The 25,383-nt window shown below is 48.4% G+C and overlaps 1 protein-coding gene across 1 annotated transcript in view; it reads right to left on the bottom strand.

The window, feature by feature from the left end:
- Positions 1 to 5,676: 5,676 nt before the first annotated feature.
- Positions 5,677 to 25,383, bottom strand: part of M1AP (meiosis 1 associated protein) — a 193,340-nt gene continuing 173,633 nt past the window's right edge. Inside the window, 2 exon segments of the mRNA XM_075345395.1 lie at positions 5,677 to 5,814; positions 25,186 to 25,317. Of these exon segments, the coding sequence (XP_075201510.1) occupies positions 5,677 to 5,814; positions 25,186 to 25,317 (270 nt within the window).

Here is a 25,383-nt window from a genome sequence, read left to right as displayed (position 1 = left end):
CCAAACTACACAGCTGAGTATTAGGAGGATGTGCCAGACTACACGGCCAAGTATCAGGAGGATGTGACAGACTACACAGCCGAGCATTAGGAGGATGTGCCAGACTACACGGCCAAGTATCAGGAGGATGTGGCAGACTACACAGCCGAGCATTAGGAGGATGTGCCAGACTACATAGCCGAGCATTAGGAGGATGTGCCAGACTACACAGCTGAGCATCAGAAGGATGTGCCAGACTACACAGCTGAGTATTAGGAGGATATGCCAGACTACACAGCCGAGCATCAGAAGGATGTGCCAGACTACACAGCCGAGCATTAGGAGGATGTGCCGGACTACACAGCTGAGTATTAGGAGGATGTGCCAGACTACAAGGCAGAGTACCAGGAGGATATGCCAGACTACAACGCAGAGTACCAGGAGGATATGCCAGACTACACGGCCAAGTATCAGGAGGATGTGGCAGACTACACAGCCGAGCATTAGGAGGATGTGCCAGACTACATGGCCAAGTATCAGGAGGATGTGGCAGACTACACAGCCGAGCATTAGGAGGATGTGCCAGACTACATAGCCGAGCATTAGGAGGATGTGCCAGACTACACAGCTGAGCATCAGAAGGATGTGCCAGACTACACAGCTGAGTATTAGGAGGATATGCCAGACTACACAGCCGAGCATGAGAAGGATGTGCCAGACTACACAGCTGAGTATTAGGAGGATATGCCAGACTACACAGCCGAGCATCAGAAGGATGTGCCAGACTACACAGCCGAGCATTAGGAGGATGTGCCAGACTACAAGGCTGAGCATTAGGAGGATGTCCCAGACTACATAGCCGAGCATTAGGAGGATGTGCTAGCCTACACAGCTGAGTATCAGGAGGATGTGGCAGAATACACAGCCGAGTATCAGGAGGATGTGGCAGAATACACAGCCAAGTATCAGGAGGATGTGCCAGACTACACGGCCAAGTATCAGGAGGATGTGGCAGACTACACAGCCGAGCATTAGGAGGATGTGCCAGACTACACGGCCAATTATCAGGAGGATGTGGCAGACTACACAGCCGAGCATTAGGAGGATGTGCCAGACTACACATTCAAGTATCAGGAGGATGTAGCTGATTACACAGCCGAGCATTAGGAGGATGTGCCAGACCACACGGCCAAGTATCAGGAGGATGTGGCAGACTACACAGCCGAGCATTAGGAAGATGTGTCAGACTACACGGCCAAGTATCAGGAGGATGTGGCAGACTACACAGCCAAGCATCAGAAGGATGTGCCATACTACACAGTTGAGCATCAGAAGGATGTGCCAGACTACACAGCTGAGTATTAGGAGGATGTGGCAGACTACACAGCCAAGTATCAAGAGGATGTGGCAGACTACACAGCCGAGCATTAGGAGGATGTGCCAGACTACACGGCCAAGTATTAGGAGGATGTGGCAGACTACACAGTCGAGCATCAGAAGGATGTGCCAGACTACACAGCTGAGTATTAGGAGGATTTGGCAGACTACACAGCCAAGTATCAGGAGGATGTGCCAGACTACACAGCTGAGCATTAAGAGGATGTCCCAGACTACACAGCTGAGCATTAGGAGGATGTGCCAGACTACACAGCCAAGTATCAGGAGGATGTGCCAGACTACACAGCTGAGTATTAGGAGGGTGTGCCAGACTACAAGGCTGAGCATTAGGAGGATGTGCCAGACTACACAGCTGAGTATTAGGAGGATGTGGCAGACTACACAGTCGAGTATCAGGAGGAAGTTCCAGCCTACACAGCCGAGCATCAGGAGGATGTGCCAGACTACACAGCCAAGTATCAAGAGGATGTGCCAGCCTACACAGCCAGGTATTCGTTGGATGTGCCAGACTACACAGCCAGGTATCAGTAGGATGTGTCAAACTACACAGCTGAGTATCAGGAAGATGTGGCAGACTACACTGCTAAGTATAAGGAGTGTGTGCAAGACAACAAGGCCGAGTATAAGGTGGGTGTGCCAGACTACAAGGCTGAGTAACAGAGGGATGTGCCTGAAGACTCTGGGATTAGAAGAATGTGCCAGTTTACATTGCAGAGAATTGGGAGATTGTGCCAGGTGACACTGTTGAGGATTGGATGCATGTGCCTGATGATACTGCTGAAGAGGAGTGTGTTCTAAAGTACACTGCTGAGGAATGGGAGGAGCTACCTGATGACACTACTAAGGATTGTAATTATGTGCCTTTCAACACTGCTGAGGATAGGGAGAATCTGCTTCACGACATGCTGAAGTTGGGGAGGATCTACCAGACGGCAATGCTGAGGATCAGAAGGATGTGACAACACTGCTGAGGATAGGGAGAATCTGCTTCACGACATGCTGAAGTTGGGGAGGATCTACCAGACGGCAATGCTGAGGATCAGCAGGATGTGACAACACTGCTGACGATAGGGAGAATCTGCTTCACAACATGCTGAAGTTGGGGAGGATCTACCAGACGGCAATGCTGAGGATCAGCAGGATGTGACAACACTGCTGAGGATGGGGAGAATCTGCTTCACAACATGCTGAAGTTGCGGAGGATCTACCAGACGGCAATGCTGAGGATCAGCAGGATGTGACAACACTGCTGAGGATAGGGAGAATCTGCTTCATGACATGCTGAAGTTGGGGAGGATCTACCAGACGGCAATGCTGAGGATCAGCAGGATGTGACAACACTGCTGAGGATAGGGAGAATCTGCTTCACGACATGCTGAAGTTGCGGAGGATCTACCAGACGGCAATGCTGAGGATCAGCAGGATGTGACAACACTGCTGAGGATTGGGAGAATCTGCTTCACGACATGCTGAAGTTGGGAAGGATCTACGAGACGGCAATGCTGAGGATCAGCAGGATGTGACAACACTGCTGAGGATAGGGAGAATCTGCTTCACGACATGCTGAAGTTGGGGAGGATCTACCAGACAGCAATGCTGAGGATCAGAAGGATGTGACAACACTGCTGAGGATAGGGAGAATCTGCTTCACGACATGCTGAAGTTGGGGAGGATCTACCAGGCGGCAATGCTGAGGATCAGCAGGATGTGACAACACTGCTGAGGATAGGGAGAATCTGCTTCACGACATGCTGAAGTTGGGGAGGATCTACCAGACGGCAATGCTGAGGATCAGCAGGATGTGACAACACTGCTGAGGATAGGGAGAATCTGCTTCACGACATGCTGAAGTTGGGGAGGATCTACCAGACGGCAATGCTGAGGATCAGCAGGATGTGACAACACTGCTGAGGATAGGGAGAATCTGCTTCACGAAATGCTGAAGTTGGGGAGGATCTACCAGACGGCAATGCTGAGGATCAGCAGGATGTGACAACACTGCTGAGGATAGGGAGAATCTGCTTCACGACATGCTGAAGTTGGGGAGGATCTACCAGACGGCAATGCTGAGGATGGGGAGAATCTGTTTTAGGACACTTCTGTAGATGGATGGTTACTGATTGGATGCAGAGTTTTTCTCAAGTTCTCCAGATAAAAATATGGGAACAGCACTAGAACCTACCAATGGAAAGGAGCAGACGTGGGGAATCACAGGGTGATCATACATTGTTTATTATTTTGACAGGACACAGACTATATGACAAATAAAACGGTGGAAAATACCTTTAACTAAAACTGCATCAAAGCTGTGACAAACTGTATTAAAACCTCTATTTGTGGTTCCACCTCATACACCGATCCAGCAGTGCCAGTGTCAGGCTCTGGTCATACTTCATTTTGTGAACATGTTCGTAGCTTTTGCCAGGAAAACTACAAAACATTTCTAAAGGAGGCACGCACCATAGCATACACTGCGAAAATATTGTTGGAAGACTTGTTTTTCTTTTTAGTACAACATTTTTGTTCTCCGAAGCATAAAGTGATCAATGTATGCATGAAGAGAGCACAGTACAACACCACCAGATCCGTGTGTGCGCGTATACAGCGAGAACCGTAAAGAGACACTATCCGATTAGTGTATAAGAAGAGCACTGAACGACACCGTCCGATCAGTGTATGAGGAGAGCACCGTGCAGCGACAACGCCCAATCAGTGTATGACTAGAGCCTGTACAGCGACACCGCCCAATCAGTGTATGACTAGAGCCTGTACAGCGACACCGCCCGATCAGTGTATGACTAGAGCCTGTACAGCAACACCGCCCGATCAGTGTATGACTAGAGCCTGTACAGCGACACCGCCCGATCAGTGTATGACTAGAGCCTGTACAGCGACACCGCCCGATCAGTGTATGACTAGAGCCTGTACAGCAACACCGCCCGATCAGTGTATGACTAGAGACTGTACAGCGACACCGCCCAATCAGTGTATGACTAGAGCCTGTACAGCGACACCGCCCGATCAGTGTATGACTAGAGCCTGTACAGCGACATCGCCCAATCTGTGAGCACAGTGCAGTGACACCGCTGATCAGTGTATGAGGAGAGCACCGAACAACAACACCGCCCGATCAGTGTATGAGGAGAGCACCAAACAACACCGCCCGATCAGTGGATGAGGAGAGCACTGAACAACACCGCCCGATCAGTGTATGAGGAGAGCACCGAACAACACCGCCCGATCAGTGTATGAGGAGAGCACCGAACAACACCGCCCGATCAGTGTATGAGAGCACCGAACAACACCGCCCGATCAGTGTATGAGGAGAGCACCGTACAACAACACTGCCCAATCAGTGTATGAGGAGAGCACCGAACAACACCGCCCGATCAGTGTATGAGGAGAGCACCAAACAACACCGCCCGATCAGTGTAGGCGATCAGTGTATGAGGAGAGCAACGAACAACAACACTGCCCGATCAGTGTATGAGGAGAACACCGAACAACACCGCCCGATCAGTGTATGAGGAGAGCACCAAACAACACCGCCCGATCAGTGTATGAGGAGAGCACCAAACAAAACCGCCCGATCAGTGTATGAGGAGAGCACCGAACAACAACACTGCCCGATCAGTGTATGCGATCAGTGTATGAGGAGAGCAACGAACAACAACACTGCCCGATCAGTGTATAAGAGCACCGAACGACACCGCCCGATCAGTGTATGAGGAGAGCACCGTACAGTGACACCGTCCGATCAGTGTATGACTAGAGCCTGTACAGCGACACCGCCCGATCTGTGAGCACTGTGCAGTGACACCGCCCGATCAGTGTATGAGGAAAGCACCGAACAACAACACTTTTCGATCAGTGTATGAGGAGAGCACCGTACAGCGACACCGCCCGATCAGTGTATGAGGAGAGCACCGTTCAGCGACACCGCCCAATCAGTGTATGAGGAGAACACCGTACAGCGACACCGCCCGATCAGTGTATGAGAAGAACACCGTACAGCGACACCGCCCGATCAGTGTATGAGGAGAACACCGTACAGCGACACCGCCCGATCGGTGTATGAGGAGAACACCGTACAGCGACACCGCCCGATCGGTGTATGAGGAGAACACCGTACAGCGACACCGCCCGATCAGTGTATGAGGAGAAGACACCGCCCGATCAGTGTATGAGGGGAGCATCGTACAGGTAATCGGGAACAGTTAGTTAAAACTGATAAATAAAATTCAGAAATATAAGGAATACAGTAATCTCCAATACTGACAGGCATGAAGATTTCCTGAGTCAGTCCTCTTCATCACGCAGGAGCCTTCTCTTGGGGGACGGGCTGTCATTTACCGTACATCTGCGCTTACTAAGATTTGGAGGAGCAAAGTGTAGAGGAGCAATGGTGGCTTTGGCCTTCCCAGTGGGATAAATAACCTAGAAAAGCAGAAGTGATCTGTCAGGTTCCAGCTCGCTCTGACCCATTGTGGTTACACTTCATCAGACCTGACTAATCATCACACATTAGGACACAAAAAATGGGAAAATATTATGTCAATGTTTCCCCAAAACTGGACTCACAGTGCATAGAAAAAGTCTACACGCCCCAGTTACACGCACAGATTTTTCATACCAAGATTAAACATTTAGGAACTTTTATTATTCTTTTAATGTTGAACATAATCTGTATAAATCCACTGAAAAACACAAACTCCTCCTTGCTCCACTTTGGTCACATTGCGGGGCTTCTATGAATTTCGGCTGAGTTCAGTCTTTTTGGCTCGGGTCTATCACCTGTAGAATCCCCAATCTTTACCCACTTCTTGATCCACCTCGGTCACATTGCGGGGCTTCTCCAATGAATTTCTGGTGCATTCAGTCTTTTTGGGTCAGGGTTTATTATTACCTGTAGACTTGCTGATCTTTGCCCACTTCTTGATCCACCTGGGTCAGATTGCGGGGCTTCTCCTGTGAATTTCTATTGCGTTCAGTCTTTGTGGGTTGGGGTCTAGCACCTGCAGACTTGCTGATCTTTGCCCACTTTTTGCTCCACCTGGGTCAGATTGCGGGGCTTCTGTGAATTTCTATTGTGTTCAGTATTTTTGGGTCAGGGTCTATCACATGTAGACTTGCTGATCTTTGCCGGATCCTCCCTGCTACACTTCAGTCAGATTGCGGGGGTCACCTGTGTACAGTGCCCTCTTCAGGTCACCACATATTTCCCCTTTGACAACGTTGTGGGCTCGGGTGTTCTACAACTTCCATCTTGTCCTGGTGAACCCATTGTTCTTCTTTTACTGAATTCATTCAAGGTTCTTAAGGGTCATTGTCTTGAAAGGTGAAATTCTCTTCATCTTCAGCTTTTTAGCTGAAGGTTCTTATGTACAATTGCTATTTATTCTGTCCATTATCTCCTCCCCCTTGGCTAAAGCCCCAGTTCTATCTACTATAAAGCTGTAATAATTATAATGGATAACGCAGGAATCTTTTGCGTGGAGCAAATACACAACTGAACCTAATTTATAGGTGATAAAGTCTGTAATGTAACACGGTGATAAACAAGCGAAGTGCAGAAGAGAACAATCAAGTCCATAAACACTTTGAAAATATCTAAGAAGCCTTCAAGGAAAGTCTCTTGAAAACCTCACAGGATTATACTATATAGTAGTGCAGTCTTTAAAGCTCCGTAAGGAAATCTCTGAAGGTCCAGAACCAGATGCAGAGCAGATTACTAAAGTGCAGAACAATCCCTGTGCTCTGCTACTACTTCTATACATAGATGGAAGCAGCAGAGCACTTATTTAAGCAAAGCAGCTTATGTGTCCGCAAAGGCAAATGAAGCAAGAGCCGCAGCAGAGGGCAATGCATCAGCAGCTGGAAGCAGCAGGCAGGCTGGACGCAGGTGAAGGTAGCACAACCTCAGATGAGGAGCAACGGGAGCATCACAGGAATTGCAGGAGCAGGTGGAGGAACCTGCGATGTCACTAGGAGAAGCAAACCAGGCAGAATACTCAAGTAGAGGACTAGAGGCTGGACTAGGGCTTATAAAGGCCGGAGGGCAAAAAACACATGGAGAGGAATGAAGCAGAGGACGCCATCTTGGATAAGGGCAAAAATGCCCAAAAGGCAATAAGAATAGCCAGAGTCCTGACATTACTCCCTCCTTAGAAGCAGCCTCAGGACGATTCCAGACCTGGTTTCTCATGGAATCTCTGGTGGAAACTAGCAATTTTCTGTGGGGCACTGATGTTATCCACAGGTTCCCAACAGTCTTCTTCAGGGGGACACAGACTTTAGTATGGAAATGGAAAACTGGGTGTACCTTCATGTTCCTAGGCAGCTTTAAACGGCAGGCCACAAAGCTCACGATGCCATTGAGACCAACAAACGTCTGTCCGAGTTTCTGAGAAGGAATGTTTCATTTCAGATTCTTAGAGGACAACCACACAGAGTCTCCCACCTTGAACATACATGCTGGTTTCAGGAATCTATGAGCTGATCTCTTGTAACGTTCTTGAGCTGAGATCAGAGATTCCTTTAGAACCTCTAGAATCTGTCTCAAACCAATCAACCTCTCCTCTACTGCCGGAACTGGAGCATCAATCGAAGACCTAAGCAGGATACTTGGATGGTAACCCAGATTGGCAAAGAAAAGGTGTTACTTTAGTAGAGGCGCTCTTAGAGTTGTTGTAAGAGAATTCAGCTAACAGGAGTAATTCCAACCAATTATCCTGAAGCTGGCTGGCGTAGCACTGTAGATATTGTTACAAAGTCTGATTGATAAGCTCAATCTGACCGTCCGTCTCAGGGTGAAAAGCGGAAGAAAGACCAACATTAATATTGAGTGCAGAACAAAACCCCTTCCAGAATCTTGAGGTAAACTGCACTCCTCGGTCAGAGATGCTCTCATCCGGAACCCCATGCAGCCGAAAAACGTTCTGTATGACCAAATTAACTGTATCCTTAGCGGAGGGGAGTCCGGCACATGGAACAAAATGAGCAGCCTTGGTCAGACGATCAACCACAACCAGGATCGTATTCATGCCACCCGATGTAGGCAGTTCCACAATGAAGTCCATATAGATAGACCCCCTCCAAGGGCAGGACGAAACAGGTAGTGGTTGAAGAAGACCCATAGGTGAAGCACGAGGAGCCTTAAAATGAGCACAACCCTCCCAAGAGAGAACATAGTCCTTTAGGTAAGTCAAGTCAGCCACCATAAAAATCGGCTTAGGAACACATGTCTATACTCCCCTATGACCAGTCAACTTGGAGTCATTGACCAACTTGAGGATCTGCAGTCAGACGGCCTCAGGGATGTAGATACGTTGATCTCGGAACCACATGTCACCCTTAAGAACGAAATTGATGTCAACAGGTGGATAAGTCAGAAATTCATCACTGTCATAGGCCTCCTTGATCTCTTCCAATAAGTTTTGGTCATGGATTACTTCAATTAAGTTGACATCAGATAGAATGGTCTTGGACAGGGGGCTCCAGGTATGGAATCTGCAGAATGGATTCAGGATAAACCATCAGCCTTCCCATTATGAGAACCTGGATGGTACGAGATAAAATTAAATTGATTGAAAAATAAATTCCAATGAGCCTGATGAGAAGAAAGACTGGATCTGAAGAACTCTAAATTGTGGTCAGTCAGCACTACGATCTGTTGTGCAGCTCCTTGGAGATGGTGCCTCCACTCCTTGAAAGCCGCAATAATAGCCAGTAGTTCCTTGTCTCATACATCATAGTTCTTCTCTGCAGGGGAAAGTCTATGAGGAAAAAAAAGCACAAGGGTATAACAGATCCTTTTCTCCAGTTCTTTGGGAGAAAATGGCCCCCAAAGCATTATCAGAAGCGTCTACCTCCACGATGAAGGGATGTGCTAAGTCCGGATGGATCAACAGTGGTGCTGAGGTGAAACAGGTCTTAAGCCGATCAAAAGCTTCTTGAGCCTGTAATGACCACTAAAAGGCGTTTTCCTTCTTAGTCAAGGAAGTGATGGGATGGACAATCTCTGAATATCTTTGAATAAAACGTCTATAGAAATTTGCAAAACCGATAAAACATTGAACCCCTTTAATGTTCTTGGGTACTGGCCAATCAAGGATTGCCTGAATCTTACCAGATTCCATGTTCAGCCCCTGGCGAGAGAGGACATAACCTAAGAATTGTATCTCAGAATGATGGAACTCGCACTTCTCCGGCTTAATATAAAGATGGTTCTCTTTCAGACGTTTTAGAAACAAATTTGACATGTTCTTTATGTTCCTGTAAAGAATCAGAAAAAGTTAGAATATCTTCCAAATAGATTACCACAAACTGGTCCAATAAATCATTAGCAAGATGTTGAAATGGTGCAGGGGCATTACAAAGCCCAAAAGGGCATCACGAGATATTCGAAATGTCCATACAGACGTCTAAACGCCGTCTTCCACTCATCACTGGGGCGGATACGGACATAATATCTTGGCACAATGGACTCTTTCCAATAATTTGGGAATGAAAGGCAAAGGATAACGATTCCAGATGGTCACCTTATTGAGATCCCAATAGTCGATACAGGGCCTTAAGGTTCCATACTTCTTGACAAAAAAATAGGTGCCCCTATTGGTAAAGAGGAAGGGCGTATGAAGCCCTTGGCCAAGTTTTCATCAATATAGTCCTTCAGGGCTTGCAGCTCAGGTGCTGCCAAAGGGTATACATGACTAAAAGGAATAGCTACCACTGGAAGCAACTCAATATGACAGTCATAATGCCCATGTGGAGCAAGCGGATCTGCTTTATTCTTCTCACAAATGTCAGAAAATTCTTTACCCACGGATGGGACAGGACTCTGGACTCTGGGACTGCTTCAGTTCTGGCTGAATTGCTCCTGGTCGGGAAGGTTATCTCCTTCGTCTCCCAGATGATAGTTAGATTCAGAGAATGTAACCAAGAGATGCCTGAAATCACAGGGAAATGAGGAAAAGAGATTAACAAGAGGGAAATCTGCTCCTGATGATTTGCCTCCAATAAAATGGTTAGAGGTACAGTCTCCTGATCCACTGGCCCAGAAATTAAGGGTGACCTATCCACTGTTTACATGGTAATTGGAGAGGCTTTTTGCTCAATACCATGTTCTTTGGTAAACGAAATATTGATAAAAATTCCCCCCCTGTGCCAGAGTCAATCATCGCTGCACTGGAATTCCCATGTCCTGAACACAATCTTAATTGGGAGTGAACAGTGAGTTATTTTCCTTCTGCTCCCGGGAAGGTGCAGCCACAGAAAGAGCGTGAAATGCAGCATTTACCGGCAGGCGAAATTCTGAGACGACGTCGTCGCCTACCAAGATACCATCTTGTCAGTCCACTTGAGGCGCTTGGGACAGTTAATCAAAAAGTGGTCAGATGGGCCGCAGTATAAGCATACACCTTCTTGAAGGCGGTGCTCCCAGAGGCGGTGCTTCCAGAGGCGGTGCTCCCAGAGGCGGTGCAATACTCTCACGCCTCTGCACTGAGTCAATCTGCACAACACTTTGGATCTATCAGTAAGAAAGCGGTCAGCATGTACATCAAACATTGATTCACAAATCCGCAAAATTTGTCACGATTGCCATTATATCTGAACGGAGGCAACGTAGGTGGGTTGGCTGGTGGCGGAAGCCCAGAGGGTAATACCACTTGTGTTGTCATTTGTGTACTTATGTCCTAAAAAGCCTGTCCGTACCGGGACTCTAAATCAGCCAGTTTTCCTGGGCCGCCATTCGTACACTCAAGTCCTGTAAATTTGTGCAAACACTGGCCCATTGTGTTCAATGGCTCCAACATTGCTCTGCAGACCTTCCACAGGTTTCTGCAGAGACCTAGTCATGGAGAAGACCTGCTCTAACCTAGGGTCAGTAGCCATTGCTCCAGCAGACTCCTGAATGGGCTTGAGTATTCTGTAATAATAATGGATCTTATTGCGTGGAGCAAAGACACAACTGAACCCATATTATAGGTGATAAAGTCTAATGTAACACACGGGGATAACAAGCGAAGTGTGAGAAGAAGACAATCAAGTCCATAAACACAGTGAAAACATCCAAGAAGCCTTCAAGGAAAGTCGCTTGAAAACCTCACAGGATTATACTATATAGCAGTGCAGTCTTTAACGCTCCGAAAGGAAATCTCTGAAAGTCCAGAACCAGATGCAGAGCAGTTTACTGAAGGCCAGAACCAGATGCAGAGCAGATTACTGAAGGCCAGAACCAGATGCACAGCAGATTACTGAAGGCCAGAACCAGATGCAGAGCAGTTTACTGAAGGCCAGAACCAGATGCAGAGCAGATTACTGAAGGCCAGAACCAGATGCACAGCAGATTACTGAAGGCCAGAACCAGATGCAGAGCAGTTTACTGAAGGCCAGAACCAGATGCAGAGCAGATTACTGAAGGCCAGAACCAGATGCAGAGCAGTTTACTGAAGGCCAGAACCAGATGCAGAGCAGATTACTGAAGGCCAGAACCAGATGCAGAGCAGTTTACTGAAGTCCAGAACCAGATGTAGAGCAGTTTACTGAAGGCCAGAACCAGATGCAGAGCAGTTTACTGAAGGCCAGAACCAGATGCAGAGTAGTTTACTGAAGTCCAGAACCAGATGCAGAGCAGATTACTGAAGGCCAGAACCAGATGCAGAGCAGATTACTGAAGTCCAGAACCAGATGCAGAGCAGATTACTGAAGGCCAGAACCAGATGCAGAGCAGATTACTGAAGGCCAGAACCAGATGCAGAGCAGTTTACTGAAGTCCAGAACCAGATGTAGAGCAGATTACTGAAGGCCAGAACCAGATGCAGAGCAGTTTACTGAAGTCCAGAACCAGATGCACAGCAGATTACTGGAGGCCAGAACCAGATGCAGAGCAGTTTACTGAAGCCCAGAACCAGATGCAGAGCAGATTACTGAAGGCCAGAACCAGATGCAGAGCAGATTACTGAAGGCCAGAACCAGATGCACAGCAGATTACTGAAGGCCAGAACCAGATGCAGAGCAGATTACTGAAGGCCAGAACCAGATGCAGAGCAGTTTACTGAAGTCCAGAACCAGATGTAGAGCAGATGACTGAAGGCCAGAACCAGATGCAGAGCAGTTTACTGAAGTCCAGAACCAGATGCACAGCAGATTACTGGAGGCCAGAACCAGATGCAGAGCAGTTTACTGAAGCCCAGAACCAGATGCAGAGCAGATTACTGAAGGCCAGAACCAGATGCAGAGCAGATTACTGAAGGCCAGAACCAGATGCACAGCAGATTACTGAAGGCCAAAACCAGATGCAGAGGAGATTACTGAAGGCCAGAACCAGATGCAGAGCAGTTTACTGAAGTCCAGAACCAGATGCAGAGCAGATTACTGAAGGCCAGAACCAGATGCACAGCAGATTACTGAAGGCCAGAACCAGATGCAGAGCAGATTACTGAAGGCCAGAACCAGATGCAGAGGAGATTACTGAAGGCCAGAACCAGATGCACAGCAGATTACTGAAGGCCAGAAACAGATACAGAGCAGTTTACTGAAGGCCAGAACCAGATGCAGAGCAGTTTACTGAAGTCCAGAACCAGATGCAGAGCAGATTACTGAAGGCCAGAACCAGATGCAGAGCAGATTACTGAAGGCCAGAACCAGATGCAGAGCAGTTTACTGAAGTCCAGAACCAGATGCAGAGCAGATTACTGAAGCCCAGAACCAGATGCAGAGCAGATTACTGAAGTCCAGAACCAGATGCAGAGCAGATTACTGAAGGCCAGAACCAGATGCAGAGCAGTTTACTGAAGGCCAGAACCAGATACACAGCAGATTACTGAAGGCCAGAACCAGATGCAGAGCAGTTTACTGAAGTCCAGAACCAGATGCAGAGCAGATTACTGAAGGCCAGAACCAGATGCACAGCAGATTACTGAAGCCCAGAACCAGATGCAGAGCAGATTACTGAAGGCCAGAACCAGATGCACAGCAGATTACTGAAGGCCAGAACCAGATGCAGAGCAGTTTACTGAAGTCCAGAACCAGATGCAGAGCAGATTACTGAAGGCCAGAACCAGATGCACAGCAGATTACTGAAGGCCAGAACCAGATGCAGAGCAGATTACTGAAGGCCAGAACCAGATGCAGAGGAGATTACTGAAGGCCAGAACCAGATGCACAGCAGATTACTGAAGGCCAGAAACAGATACAGAGCAGTTTACTGAAGGCCAGAACCAGATGCAGAGCAGTTTACTGAAGTCCAGAACCAGATGCAGAGCAGATTACTGAAGGCCAGAACCAGATGCAGAGCAGATTACTGAAGGCCAGATACAGATGCAGAGCAGATTACTGAAGCCCAGAACCAGATGCAGAGCAGATTACTGAAGTCCAGAACCAGATGCAGAGCAGTTTACTGAAGGCCAGAACCAGGTGCAGAGCAGTTTACTGAAGGCCAGAACCAGATGCAGAGCAGTTTACTGAAGCCCAAAACCAGATGCAGAGCAGATTACTGAAGGCCAGAACCAGATGCAGAGCAGTTTACTGAAGGCCAGAACCAGATGCACAGCAGATTACTGAAGGCCAGAACCAGATGCAGAGCAGTTTACTGAAGGCCAGAACCAGATGCAGAGCAGATTACTGAAGGCCAGAACCAGATGCACAGCAGATTACTGAAGGCCAGAACCAGATGCAGAGCAGATCACTGAAGGCCAGAACCAGATGCAGAGCAGATTACTGAAGGCCAGAACCAGATGCAGAGCAGATTACTGAAGGCCAGAACCAGATGCACAGCAGATTACTGAAGGCCAGAACCAGATGCACAGCAGATTACTGAAGGCCAGAACCAGATGCAGAGCAGTTTACTGAAGCCCAGAACCAGATGCAGAGCAGATTACTGAAGTCCAGAACCAGATGCAGAGCAGATTACTGAAGGCCAGAACCAGATGCAGAGCAGATTATTGGAGGCCAGAACCAGAGTAGTTTACTGAAGTCCAGAACCAGATGCAGAGCAGATTACTAAAGTCCAGAACCAGATGCAGAGCAAATTACTGAAGCCCAGAACCAGATGCAGAGGAGATTACTGAAGCCCAGAACCAGATGCAGAGCAGTTTACTGAAGGCCAGAACCAGGTGCAGAGCAGATTACTGAAGCCCAGAACCAGGTGCAGAGCAGTTTACTGAAGCCCAGAACCAGATGCAGAGCAGTTTACTGAAGCCCAGAACCAGATGCAGAGCAGATTACTGAAGGCCAGAACCAGATGCAGAGCAGATTACTAAAGCTCAGAACCAGATGCAGAGCAGATTACTAAAGCTCAGAACCAGATGCAGAGCAGATTACTAAAGCTCAGAACCAGATGTAGAGCAGATTACTGAAGTCCAGAACCAGATGCAGAGCAAATTACTGAAGCCCAGAACCAGATGCAGAGGAGATTACTGAAGCCCAGAACCAGATGCAGAGCAGATTACTGAAGGCCAGAACCAGATGCAGAGCAGATTACTGAAGGCCAGAACCAGATGCAGATCAGATTACTAAAGTCCGGAACCAGGTGCAGAGCAGTTTACTGAAGGCCAGAACCAGATGCAGAGCAGTTTACTGAAGGCCAGAACCAGATGCAGAGCAGATTACTAAAGCCCAGAACCAGATGCTGAGCAGTTTACTGAAGGCCAGAACCAGATGCAGAGCAGATTACTGAAGCTCAGAACCAGATGCACAGCAGATTACTAAAGCTCAGAACCAGATGCAGAGCAGTTTACTGAAGTCCGGAACCAGGTGCAGAGCAGATTACTGAAGGCCAGAACCAGATGCAGAGCAGATTACTGAAGGCCAGAACCAAATGCAGAGCAGATTACTGAAGGCCAGAACCAGATGCAGAGCAGATTACTGAAGGCCAGAACCAGATGCAGAGCAGATTACTGAAGGCCAGAACCAGATGCAGAGCAGTTTACTGAAGTCCAGAACCAGATGTAGAGCAGTTTACTGAAGGCCAGAACCAGATGCAGAGCAGATTACTGAAGGCCAGAACCAGATGCAGATCAGATTACTAAAGTCCGGAACCAGGTGCAGAGCAGTTTACTGAAGGCCAGAACCAGATGCAGAGCAGTTTACTGAAGGCCAGAACCAGATGCAGAGCAGATTACTGAAGGCCAGAACCAGATGCAGATCAGATTACTAAAGTCCGGAACCAGGTGCAGAGCAGTTTACTGAAGGCCAGAACCAGATGCAGAGCAGATTACTAAAGCTCAGAACCAGATGCAGAGCAGATTACTAAAGCTCAGAACCAGATGCAGAGCAGATTACTAAAGCTCAGAACCAGATGTAGAGCAGATTACTGAAGTCCAGAACCAGATGCAGAGCAAATTACTGAAGCCCAGAACCAGATGCAGAGGAGATTACTGAAGCCCAGAACCAGATGCAGAGCAGATTACTGAAGGCCAGAACCAGATGCAGATCAGATTACTAAAGTCCGGAACCAGGTGCAGAGCAGATTACTGAAGGCCAGAACCAGATGCAGAGCAGTTTACTGAAGGCCAGAACCAGATGCAGAGCAGTTTACTGAAGGCCAGAACCAGATGCAGAGCAGATTACTAAAGCCCAGAACCAGATGCTGAGCAGTTTACTGAAGGCCAGAACCAGATGCAGAGCAGATTACTGAAGCTCAGAACCAGATGCACAGCAGATTACTAAAGCTCAGAACCAGATGCAGAGCAGATTACTGAAGGCCAGAACCAAATGCAGAGCAGATTACTGAAGGCCAGAACCAGATGCAGAGCAGATTACTGAAGGCCAGAACCAGATGCAGAGCAGATTACTGAAGGCCAGAACCAAATGCAGAGCAGATTACTGAAGGCCAGAACCAGATGCAGAGCAGATTACTGAAGGCCAGAACCAGATGCAGAGCAGATTACTGAAGGCCAGAACCAGATGCAGAGCAGATTACTGAAGTTCAGGACAGTCCCGTGCTCTGCTACTGCACCTATAAAAACGTGGAAGGAACAGAACTCTTATTTAACAAAGCAGCTTACATGTCAGCAAAGGCAAATGAAGCAAGAGCCGCAGCAGAGGGCAATGCATCAGCAGCTGGAAGCAGCAGGCAGGCTGGACGCAGGTGAAGAAAGCAGAACCTCTGATGAGGAGCAACAGGAGCGTCACACAAGAATTGCAGGAGCAGGTGGAGGAACCTGCGATGTCACTAGGAGCAGCAAACCAGGCAGAATACTCAAGTAGAGGACTAGAGGCTGTGGATTATAAAGACAGGACAGGGCAAAAAACACATGATGAGGAATGAAGCAGAGGACGCCATCTTGGAGGAGGGCAAAAATGCCCAAAAGGTAATCAGAATAGCCACAGTCCTGACAAAAGCAGAGTACGATGTTGCCCCACCAGGCCTCACTGTGGGGAGGGGGATCTTCTGGGGATGCACAGTGATGACTTTTTTTTTAAACACCAAATTTTATTCCAAATTTTCATGTGCATTACATCTTATTAAACAATATAGCAAGTATGAATTCACTATGTCCATTAACAGGTTATTGGCAATCAACTGTTCCTCCTGTCTCCCTTATTTCCCCCCCCCCTTAACTATGTTTCGTCTTCCTTCTATTCTAAAATAACCCCCCCAACAGCTTAGCACACTTTTCCTCGTGTCTAGCCACACGAAGAACACCCAACAACGCCACATTTTGTCATTTTATCATCACCACATGTCTCCAGATGAATCATTTGCCTTCTTATCACCTTCACATTATGGCTGCTTTAATTTCCCCAATGTTCCCTTGATGTCCTCTAGTAGATACCACTCTGTGTACGTGAAGGGGTAACTATTGTTTGTATTTCTGCAGCTTCACATTGTTTTTCCATGAATTTTCTCCATTCTTCCCTCTGTTCAATTCTTAGTAGCATTTTAATCTGCCTCATTACCTCGTCTTCTGACAGAACCTTGCCTTCCAGCCATTTGCCCAGTAAAGCCCTTTTTCCCATTATGGCTATACTATGGAACAGCTTTGGTATTTTCTCTCTTTTTTCATTCACTCTTGCCAGTTGTTCAACATGGTCATCATAAAAAATCCATATCAATGGGTCCATCGCCACCTCTACCCCCCATATATTAGTTATTAGCGCCTGCATTTTTTTCCAGAATTTTTGGCTCTCTGGGCATTGTCAAATCCCATGTAACAGATCCGTGTTTAGCGTCCTACATTTTCGACAATGTGCTATCTTATTAACCTTCTGTTTGTTTGGTATGTTGAAGCCATAGATCGCCCTGTGTATCAGTCTAAACCAGGGGTGGGGAACCTCCGGCCCGCGGGCCGCATGCGGCCCGCCATGACCTTTTATGCGGCCCCCGGGCACATTCCCGGGGGCTGTAGTGCTGGGGCCGCCAGCCCTTTAAATGACCACATGCACTGTTTGGGAGAACCAATGGGCTCTCCCGCTGTCCAGTAGCGTAATCAGCGGTGTGTGCCCGCCCCTCTGTCCCCTCGTGCTGTGTGTGTGCCCGCCCCTCTGCCCTCCGGAGCGATGTGCCCGCCCCTCTTTCCCCTCGTGCTGTGTGTGCCCGCCCCTCTGCCCTCCGGAGCGATCTGCCCGCCCCTCTCTCTTCTCGTGCGGTGTGCCCGCCCCTCTGCCCTCCGGAGCGATCTGCCCGCCCCTCTTTCCCCTCGTGTGGTGTGCCCGCCCCTCTGCCCTCCGGAGCGATCTGCCCCCTCTGCCCTCGGCGCGATGTGCCCGCCCCTATGTCCTGTCGTGTGGTGTGACCGCACCTTTCAACTCCAGAGCGATCTGCCCACCCCTCTGCCCTCCGGCCTGCACTGTCTCCGGCACTGTGTGTGCGCGCCTGCACTCTGCTCCCCGTCCAGTACTTTGTGTACCCTCCCCCCAGAGTTGTGTGCAACGATCAGTGCTGTGTCCCTCACCCCATGCTGTCTATCACCTCAGGTTTGTGGCTCCCCGGTAATGTCAGGGCTCTGCAGGTGCTGTGTGCAGAGCCTTGACATTACTGGGGGGCAGTGCTGTGTGCCCTCCCAATGCTGTGCATCACCCCCAGTGTTGTGTTCCCCCAGTGATGTCTGTGCCCCCCTCAGTGATGGCTTTGCCCCCAGCTCCTCTTGTGATGTGTATGTCCCCCAGCCCCTCTTGCGTTCTGTATGCCCCCCAGCACCTCTTGCGTTGTGTATGCCCCCCAGGCCCTCTTGTGTTGTGTATGCCCCCCAGTATCTCTTGTGTTGTGTATGCCCCCCAGCCCCTCTTGCGTTGTGTATGCCCCCCAGCCCCTCTTGCGTTGTGTATGCCCCCCAGCCCCTCTTGTGTTGTTTGCCTTCAGCGTCTCCTGTGACTTATACATCACATTGGAGATGCTGGGGGCATATACATCACAGGAGACACTGGGGACATACACAACACAGGAGGGGCTGTGGGCATTTACATCACAGGAGGGGCTGGGAGCATATATAGCTCCCCATGTGATGTATGTGCCTCCAGTGTTTCCTGTGTTGTGTATATACAGCAGTCCCAGCGTTTCCTTTCTGTGGTGTATACGTCAGTCCCAGCGTTTCCTTTCTGTTGTGTATACGTCAGTTCCAGCGTTTTCAATGTGATGTATATGCCCCCAGCCCCTCCAGTGATGTATGTGCCTTCAGTGACTCCTGTAATGTATATAGAGCAGTCCCAGTGTCTCCTATGTGCTGTGTGTGCCTCCAGTGTCTCCTATGTGTTGTGTGTGCCTCCAGTGTCTCCTATGTGTTGTGTGTGCCTCCAGTGTCTCCTATGTGTTGTGTGTGCCTCCAGTGTCTCCTATATGTTGTGTGTGCCTCCAGTGTCTCCTATGTGTTGTGTGTGCCTCCAGCGTCTCCTATGTGTTGTGTGTGCCTCCAGCGTCTCCTATGTGTTGTGTGTGCCTCCAGCGTCTCCTATGTGTTGTGTGTGCCTCCAGCGTCTCCTATGTGTTGTGTGTGCCTCCAGCGTCTCCTATGTGTTGTGTGCGCCTCCAGCGTCTCCTATGTGTTGTGTGCGCCTCCAGCGTCTCCTATGTGTTGTGTGTGCCTCCAGTGTCTCCTATGTGTTGTGTGTGCCTCCAGCGTCTCCTATGTGTTGTGTGTGCCTCCAGCGTCTCCTATGTGTTGTGTGTGCCTCCAGCGTCTCCTATGTGTTGTGTGTGCCTCCAGCGTCTCCTATGTGTTGTGTGTGCCTCCAGCGTCTCCTATGTGTTGTGTGTGCCTCCAGCGTCTCCTATGTGTTGTGTGTGCCTCCAGCGTCTCCTATGTGTTGTGTGTGCCTCCAGCGTCTCCTAAGTGATGTATATGATTTAGCAAATATTATTATCACAAAGAGTTGACTGCGCTTCAGACCGAGACAGAAAAGCAGTTGTGAGAAGAAACATGATTAGTATCATCCAACATCACAGCCGCACCAAAGAGAAGCTGCTCCGGCCGCCACAGTAGGGGTGAGTTAATTGTTTGACCAAATATAGCCGGGTAATTTTCACATTGATAATTTTGTGCGGCCCCCGAAGGTTGGTAGAAATTTCCAAATGGCCCCCGGCTGAAAAAAGGTTCCCCACCCCTGGTCTAAACTGTGTGTCCCTCCAGCCCTCATTAAGGACCTCTTTTCTCATTCTCATCCATCCTCTTAGTATCTTGTCCCCTGCTGTCTCATCTCCCAATTGTCTCGCCCATGTTCCCAGGGTCTTATTCGTGTTTATGGGGACTAACACCTCTCGTAAAGCTTTGTATAGTGAAGTTATGTTAACCTCCCGCTGCTCCTGCATAATAAGTTGGTCCATGTCATTCATCCCTTGTTCCTTCCCGACATCTCTCAGTAGCTGCATTATACCTTTCTCTATCTGTTTATATTGTATAACTTGGAATGGAGATAGCCCATATTTTGTCACAATTTCTTGACAGGACAGCCATCTATTTTCCGTCTCATGAAGTAGATCTTTCACCCCTTTTATACCTTTTCTCCTCCATTCTATAAATAATTTGTTTTCCCTGCCCGCTGGGAATTCCGGGAAACTCCATATGTTTAAGTATTTAGATATTCTCCAGGGTAAGTTGAATTTTTTTCTCACCGCCTTCCACGCCATCACTGTATCTCTGCATATTAGTGAGTTTTTAATGTGCCGTGGTATGTTAGCAAGTGACGTATGCAATATTGCCCCCAAATCCCAGGGTTTACAGAACTCGCCTTCCAATCTCATGTCCGAGTAACCGTTTGTCTTCCTTAACCAGTCTATTACATGTCTCATGAGGCACGCCAGATCGTACCCTCTAATGTTTGGCATTTTAATACCCCGCTTCTCCAGCGTCTGCATTAGTTTCTCACCCTTTATTCTCGGCCTTTTTCCCCTCCACAAGAAGGTTGAAAACGCCTTGTTCAGCCTGTTTACGTCTGTGTGTTTTAATAATATAGGGATAGTCTGCATTGGGTATAATAGTTTTGAGAAACTCATCATTTTTAGAAGTTGGTTCCTACCCAGTAGGGACAATGGAAGCCCCTCCCACATCTTCAATTCCCGTTCTATTTTCGTTATCAGTGGTTTAGAATTTAGCTCATATATCGATGCAGGTTGGCGTCCCACTTGGATTCCCAGATATTTAACGTGGGTTCTCGCTATTGGTATCCCATGGACATTGTCTCCCATTCCCCTAGCTGCCAGCACCGCTGTGCTCTGTTGGTGTAGAAACAATATTTCACATTTTGCCTTATTTAATTTAAAACCTGCCAAGTTTCCGAATTCCTCTATCCGTTGTAGTGTCATTGGGAGTTCCTTCTGGGGTTTATTCATAAACAATATAATGTCATTCGCAAACAGGGCTGACCATAGCACCTCCCCTCCAATGCTGATACCTTCAAAGCAGTTTCCCTCATTCAGCAATCTTGATAGGGGCTCGATCGCCAGGTTGAACAGGAGGGGGGACAGTGGGCACCCCTGTCTAGTCCCTTTAGTCAATGAGAAAGGTCTCGACAGAAATCCTGGGGTCGCCACCCTGGCTTTAGGATTCGCATATAATACTCTAATGAATGTTCTAAATGCTCCCTGAGTGCCTATATCACAGTGATGACTTTATAACTTCGGGAATTATGGCCAAAAAATTCCCCTCGATCTCAGACAGAACACGTTCCTCACATATATTTGCAAATGTGATGGAGGATTTGGCAGAAAATAGCCGGTCCTGGATATTCTTTGTAAATAAAGGCCTCAGTGTTGTCCTGTCCCTCACAGACCGGACATATTAAGAATACAGGAGACTGTTGTCACATGCAGCACACAAACCGGACTGGCCAGAAATTCCTGCAGCTCCTTTAATGTTGCTTTCAGCCTCTTGCAGCCTCCCAGGCTCAATTGCTTCTGCTCTTTCATCCATATTTGAGGGACATCCAGTTTTCAGTAATGGCACTGTTCTGCCAGATTTCAGCCCCTTCTTGATGATGTCTTCACAGGTTCCATGGTAAATCTAATAGCTTGGAAGTGTTTTTCCAGTTTTCCGGTGATAATGTTCCACAATGAGATCCTTTGCTGTGTTGTCAGCTGTTTATAGACCAGAAAAAAAAAATCAGAAAAATCCTCCTAGAGCAGCGACAAGTTCTCTGCAGTTCATCAGCTGTAAATGACGGTGGTCGAGCTCTGACACTGTGTAACTTGAGGAGAAATGTGATTGATGATTCTGAGCGCAACCACAGCCCCGATTATAATGGGGTGTTCACACTTCTGCAACCACATTAGTTTCGTTTTGTTATTTGTATTTTTTCCGTTTGTATTTACGCAGGTTATGGGCAACATTAAAGGGGGAAAAAAGTTCTGAAATGTTTCCACCTGGAATGATTATTTTACAAGACAAAAATCTTTTTAGCATTGGCGAGTAGACTTTTACATCCATTGTAAATATATATACAGCACAAGTCATTAGGAAATTCTGTGCATACGGTCCCAAATTCTCCCCAATAGGGACAAAATTGATCAATTTCATTTTTATATACAGTTGAAACCAGAACTTTCTCTCCACTCTCTATAAAAGATACATCTGCAGATTTGTCTTTATAGAGAGCCGAGGGAACAACCTGCAGATGTGTCTTTATAGAGAGCCGACGGAACATCCTGCAGATGTGTCTGTATAGAGCGCCGAGGGAACAACCTGCAGGTTTTTCCCTCTGCTCTCTATATAGACTCATCTGCAGGTTTTTCCCTCCGCTCTCTATACAGACACATCTGCAGGTTTGTCCCCTCCGCTCTCTATACAGACTCATCTGCAGGTTTTTCCCTCCGCTCTCTATACAGACTCATCTGCAGGTTTTTCCCTCCGCTCTCTATACAGACTCATCCGCAGGTTTTTCCACCGCTCTCTATACAGACTCATCTACAGGTTTTTCCCTCCGCTCTCTATACAGACTCATCTGCAGGTTTTTCCCTCAGCTCTCTATACAGACACATCTGCAGGTTTTTCTCCCATTTTAGGACAATTAGCAACCAAAATTATTTCTAATTGCCAAATGCCAGAATAATGAGAGAGAGAATGTTTTCAGGCATTTTTATTGCTTTCTCCAAAGTGAAACGTTTACATACACTAAGAGTACTGTGCCTTTATACAATATGGGACCGCCCATATGATGATGTCATGTCTTTGAAAGCTTCTGAATTAATTAGAGACACACCTGTGGATGTATTTTAATTCACACCTGAAACTGCTTCTGAGGCTTATGTTGCGGATGCAAACTGGTTGTGTATCGCTGTCTGCCGCGGGTGTGAACTAGCAGGGTGTCTACTGCGGGTGTGAACTGGCCGCGTATCGCTGTCCACTGCGGATGTGAACTGTCTCCGTATCGCTATCCGCTTCGGGTGTGAACTGGCCAGAGGTCGCTGTCCACTACAGACTACAGATGAGAACTGGCCGAATGTCGTTGTCCGGTGCGGATGTGAATTGGCAGCATGTTGTTGTCTGCTGCGGGTGTGAACTGGCCACAGGTCACTGTCCACTACAGATGAGAAGTGGCCGAATGTCGCTGTCAGGTGCAGATGTGAACTGGCAGCATGTTGTTGTCTGCTGCGGCTGTGTGAACTGGCCACAGGTCACTGTCCACTACAGATGAGAAGTGGCCGAATGTCGCTGTCAGGTGCAGATGTGAACTGGCAGCATGTTGTTGTCTGCTGCGGCTGTGTGAACTGGCCACAGGTCGCTGTCCACTACAGATGAGAACTGGCCGAATGTCGTTGTCCGGTGCGGATGTGAATTGGCAGCATGTTGTTGTCTGCTGCGGGTGTGAACTGGCCACAGGTCACTGTCCACTACAGATGAGAACTGGCCGAATGTCGCTGTCCAGTGCAGATGTGAACTGGCAGCATGTTGTTGTCTGCTGCGGGTGTGAACTGGCCACAGGTCACTGTCCACTACAGATGAGAAGTGGCCGAATGTCGCTGTCCGGTGCAGATGTGAACTGGCAGTATGTTGTTGTCTGCTGCGGGTGTGAACTGGCCACAGGTCACTGTCCACTACAGATGAGAAGTGGCCGAATGTCGCTGTCCGGTGCAGATGTGAACTGGCAGCATGTTGTTGTCTGCTGCGGGTGTGAACTGGCCACAGGTCACTGTCCACTACAGATGAGAACTGGCCGAATGTCGCTGTCCAGTGCGGATGTGAACTGGCCACAGGTCACTGTCCACTACAGATGAGAACTGGCTAAATGTCGCACCGGATGTGAACTGGCAGCATGTTGTTGTCTGCTGCGGGTGTGAACTGGCCACAGGTCACTGTCCACTAGAGATGAGAACTGGCCGAATGTCGCTGTCCGGTGCGGATGTGAACTGGCAGCATGTTGTTGTCTGCTGCGGGTGTGAACTGTTCGTATATCGTTGTCTCCTGCAAATGTGAACTGTCCGCGTGTCGCTGTCCACTGCGGGTGTGAACTGGCTGCATGTCGCTGTCGGTTGTGGATGTGAACTGACCACGTGCCACTGTCTCCTGCGAGTGAGAATTGACCGTGTGTCACTGTCTTCGATGGGTGTGAACTGGCAGTGTGTCACTGTCTGCTACAAGTGTGAACAGGCCGCGTGTCACTGTCAACTGCGGGTGTGAACTGGCCGTGTGTTGCTGTCCACTGCGGGTGTGAACTGACAGTGTGTCGAGGTCTACTGCGGGTGTGAACTGTTCGCATATCGATATCCGCTGTGGGTATGAACTATGTGTTACTGTCCACTGCGGATGTAAACTGGCCGCGTATCGCTGTCAGCTGCGGGTGTGAACTGGCCGCACGTGGCAGTCCGCTACATATGTGAACTGGCTGTGAGTCGCTGTCCACTGCAGGTTTGAACTGGCCACATGTTGCTGTCCACTGCGGTTGTGAACAAGCCTTGGGTCCCTATCCGCTGCGGGTGTGAACTGACCGTGAGTCGCTGTCTTCGGTGGGTGTGAACTGGCCGTGTGGCGCTTGCGGGTGTGAACTGGCTGTGTGGCGCTTGCGGGTGTGAACTGGCCGTGTGTCGCTTGCGGGTGTGAACTGGCCGCGTTTTACTTGCGGGTGTAAACTGGCCACGTGTGGCCGTCCACTGCTGGGTGTGAACTTGCAGTTTCCACTTACTGTATGAAGTTTACTTTCAGGGTACCTCACCTTAGGTTACCCACTTCACTAATTTCAATGTAAAAAAATGGTATGTCCAATTCCACAAATATATCTGCATGGTTTGGCTTTGTAAACTCCACAGTTTGATGTACAAGTTGTAGTATCATGAAGGCGCGCGCATTAAACATTTTATGCCTGACGTGTGCCTGTCCTGTAAAAACTGCAGAGGGTGTACTGTGCGGAACCCCGAATTATATCACTATGGCTTATTACCTGTCTGCTGTGCCCAGAAGATATGTGACGCTTGTGATCCAGAGACAGCTTCTCCTGGAGATGGCGGCAAAGATTGCTGCTCATCTGGAGGGGGTTATATATAGGATCAGCCTCCAGACTGCGCAACACGCCCTACACCAGGGAAAAAAGGGAGGAGCGTCACACGGTGATGAAGAGACTCACACACACACACACACA

This window comes from Anomaloglossus baeobatrachus, chromosome 1, assembly GCF_048569485.1.
Source record: "Anomaloglossus baeobatrachus isolate aAnoBae1 chromosome 1, aAnoBae1.hap1, whole genome shotgun sequence".
Classification (NCBI taxonomy): Eukaryota; Metazoa; Chordata; class Amphibia; order Anura; family Aromobatidae; genus Anomaloglossus; species Anomaloglossus baeobatrachus.
Note: the sequence above shows the minus strand (reverse complement) of the source record. Positions and strands in the feature narration are given on the sequence as shown.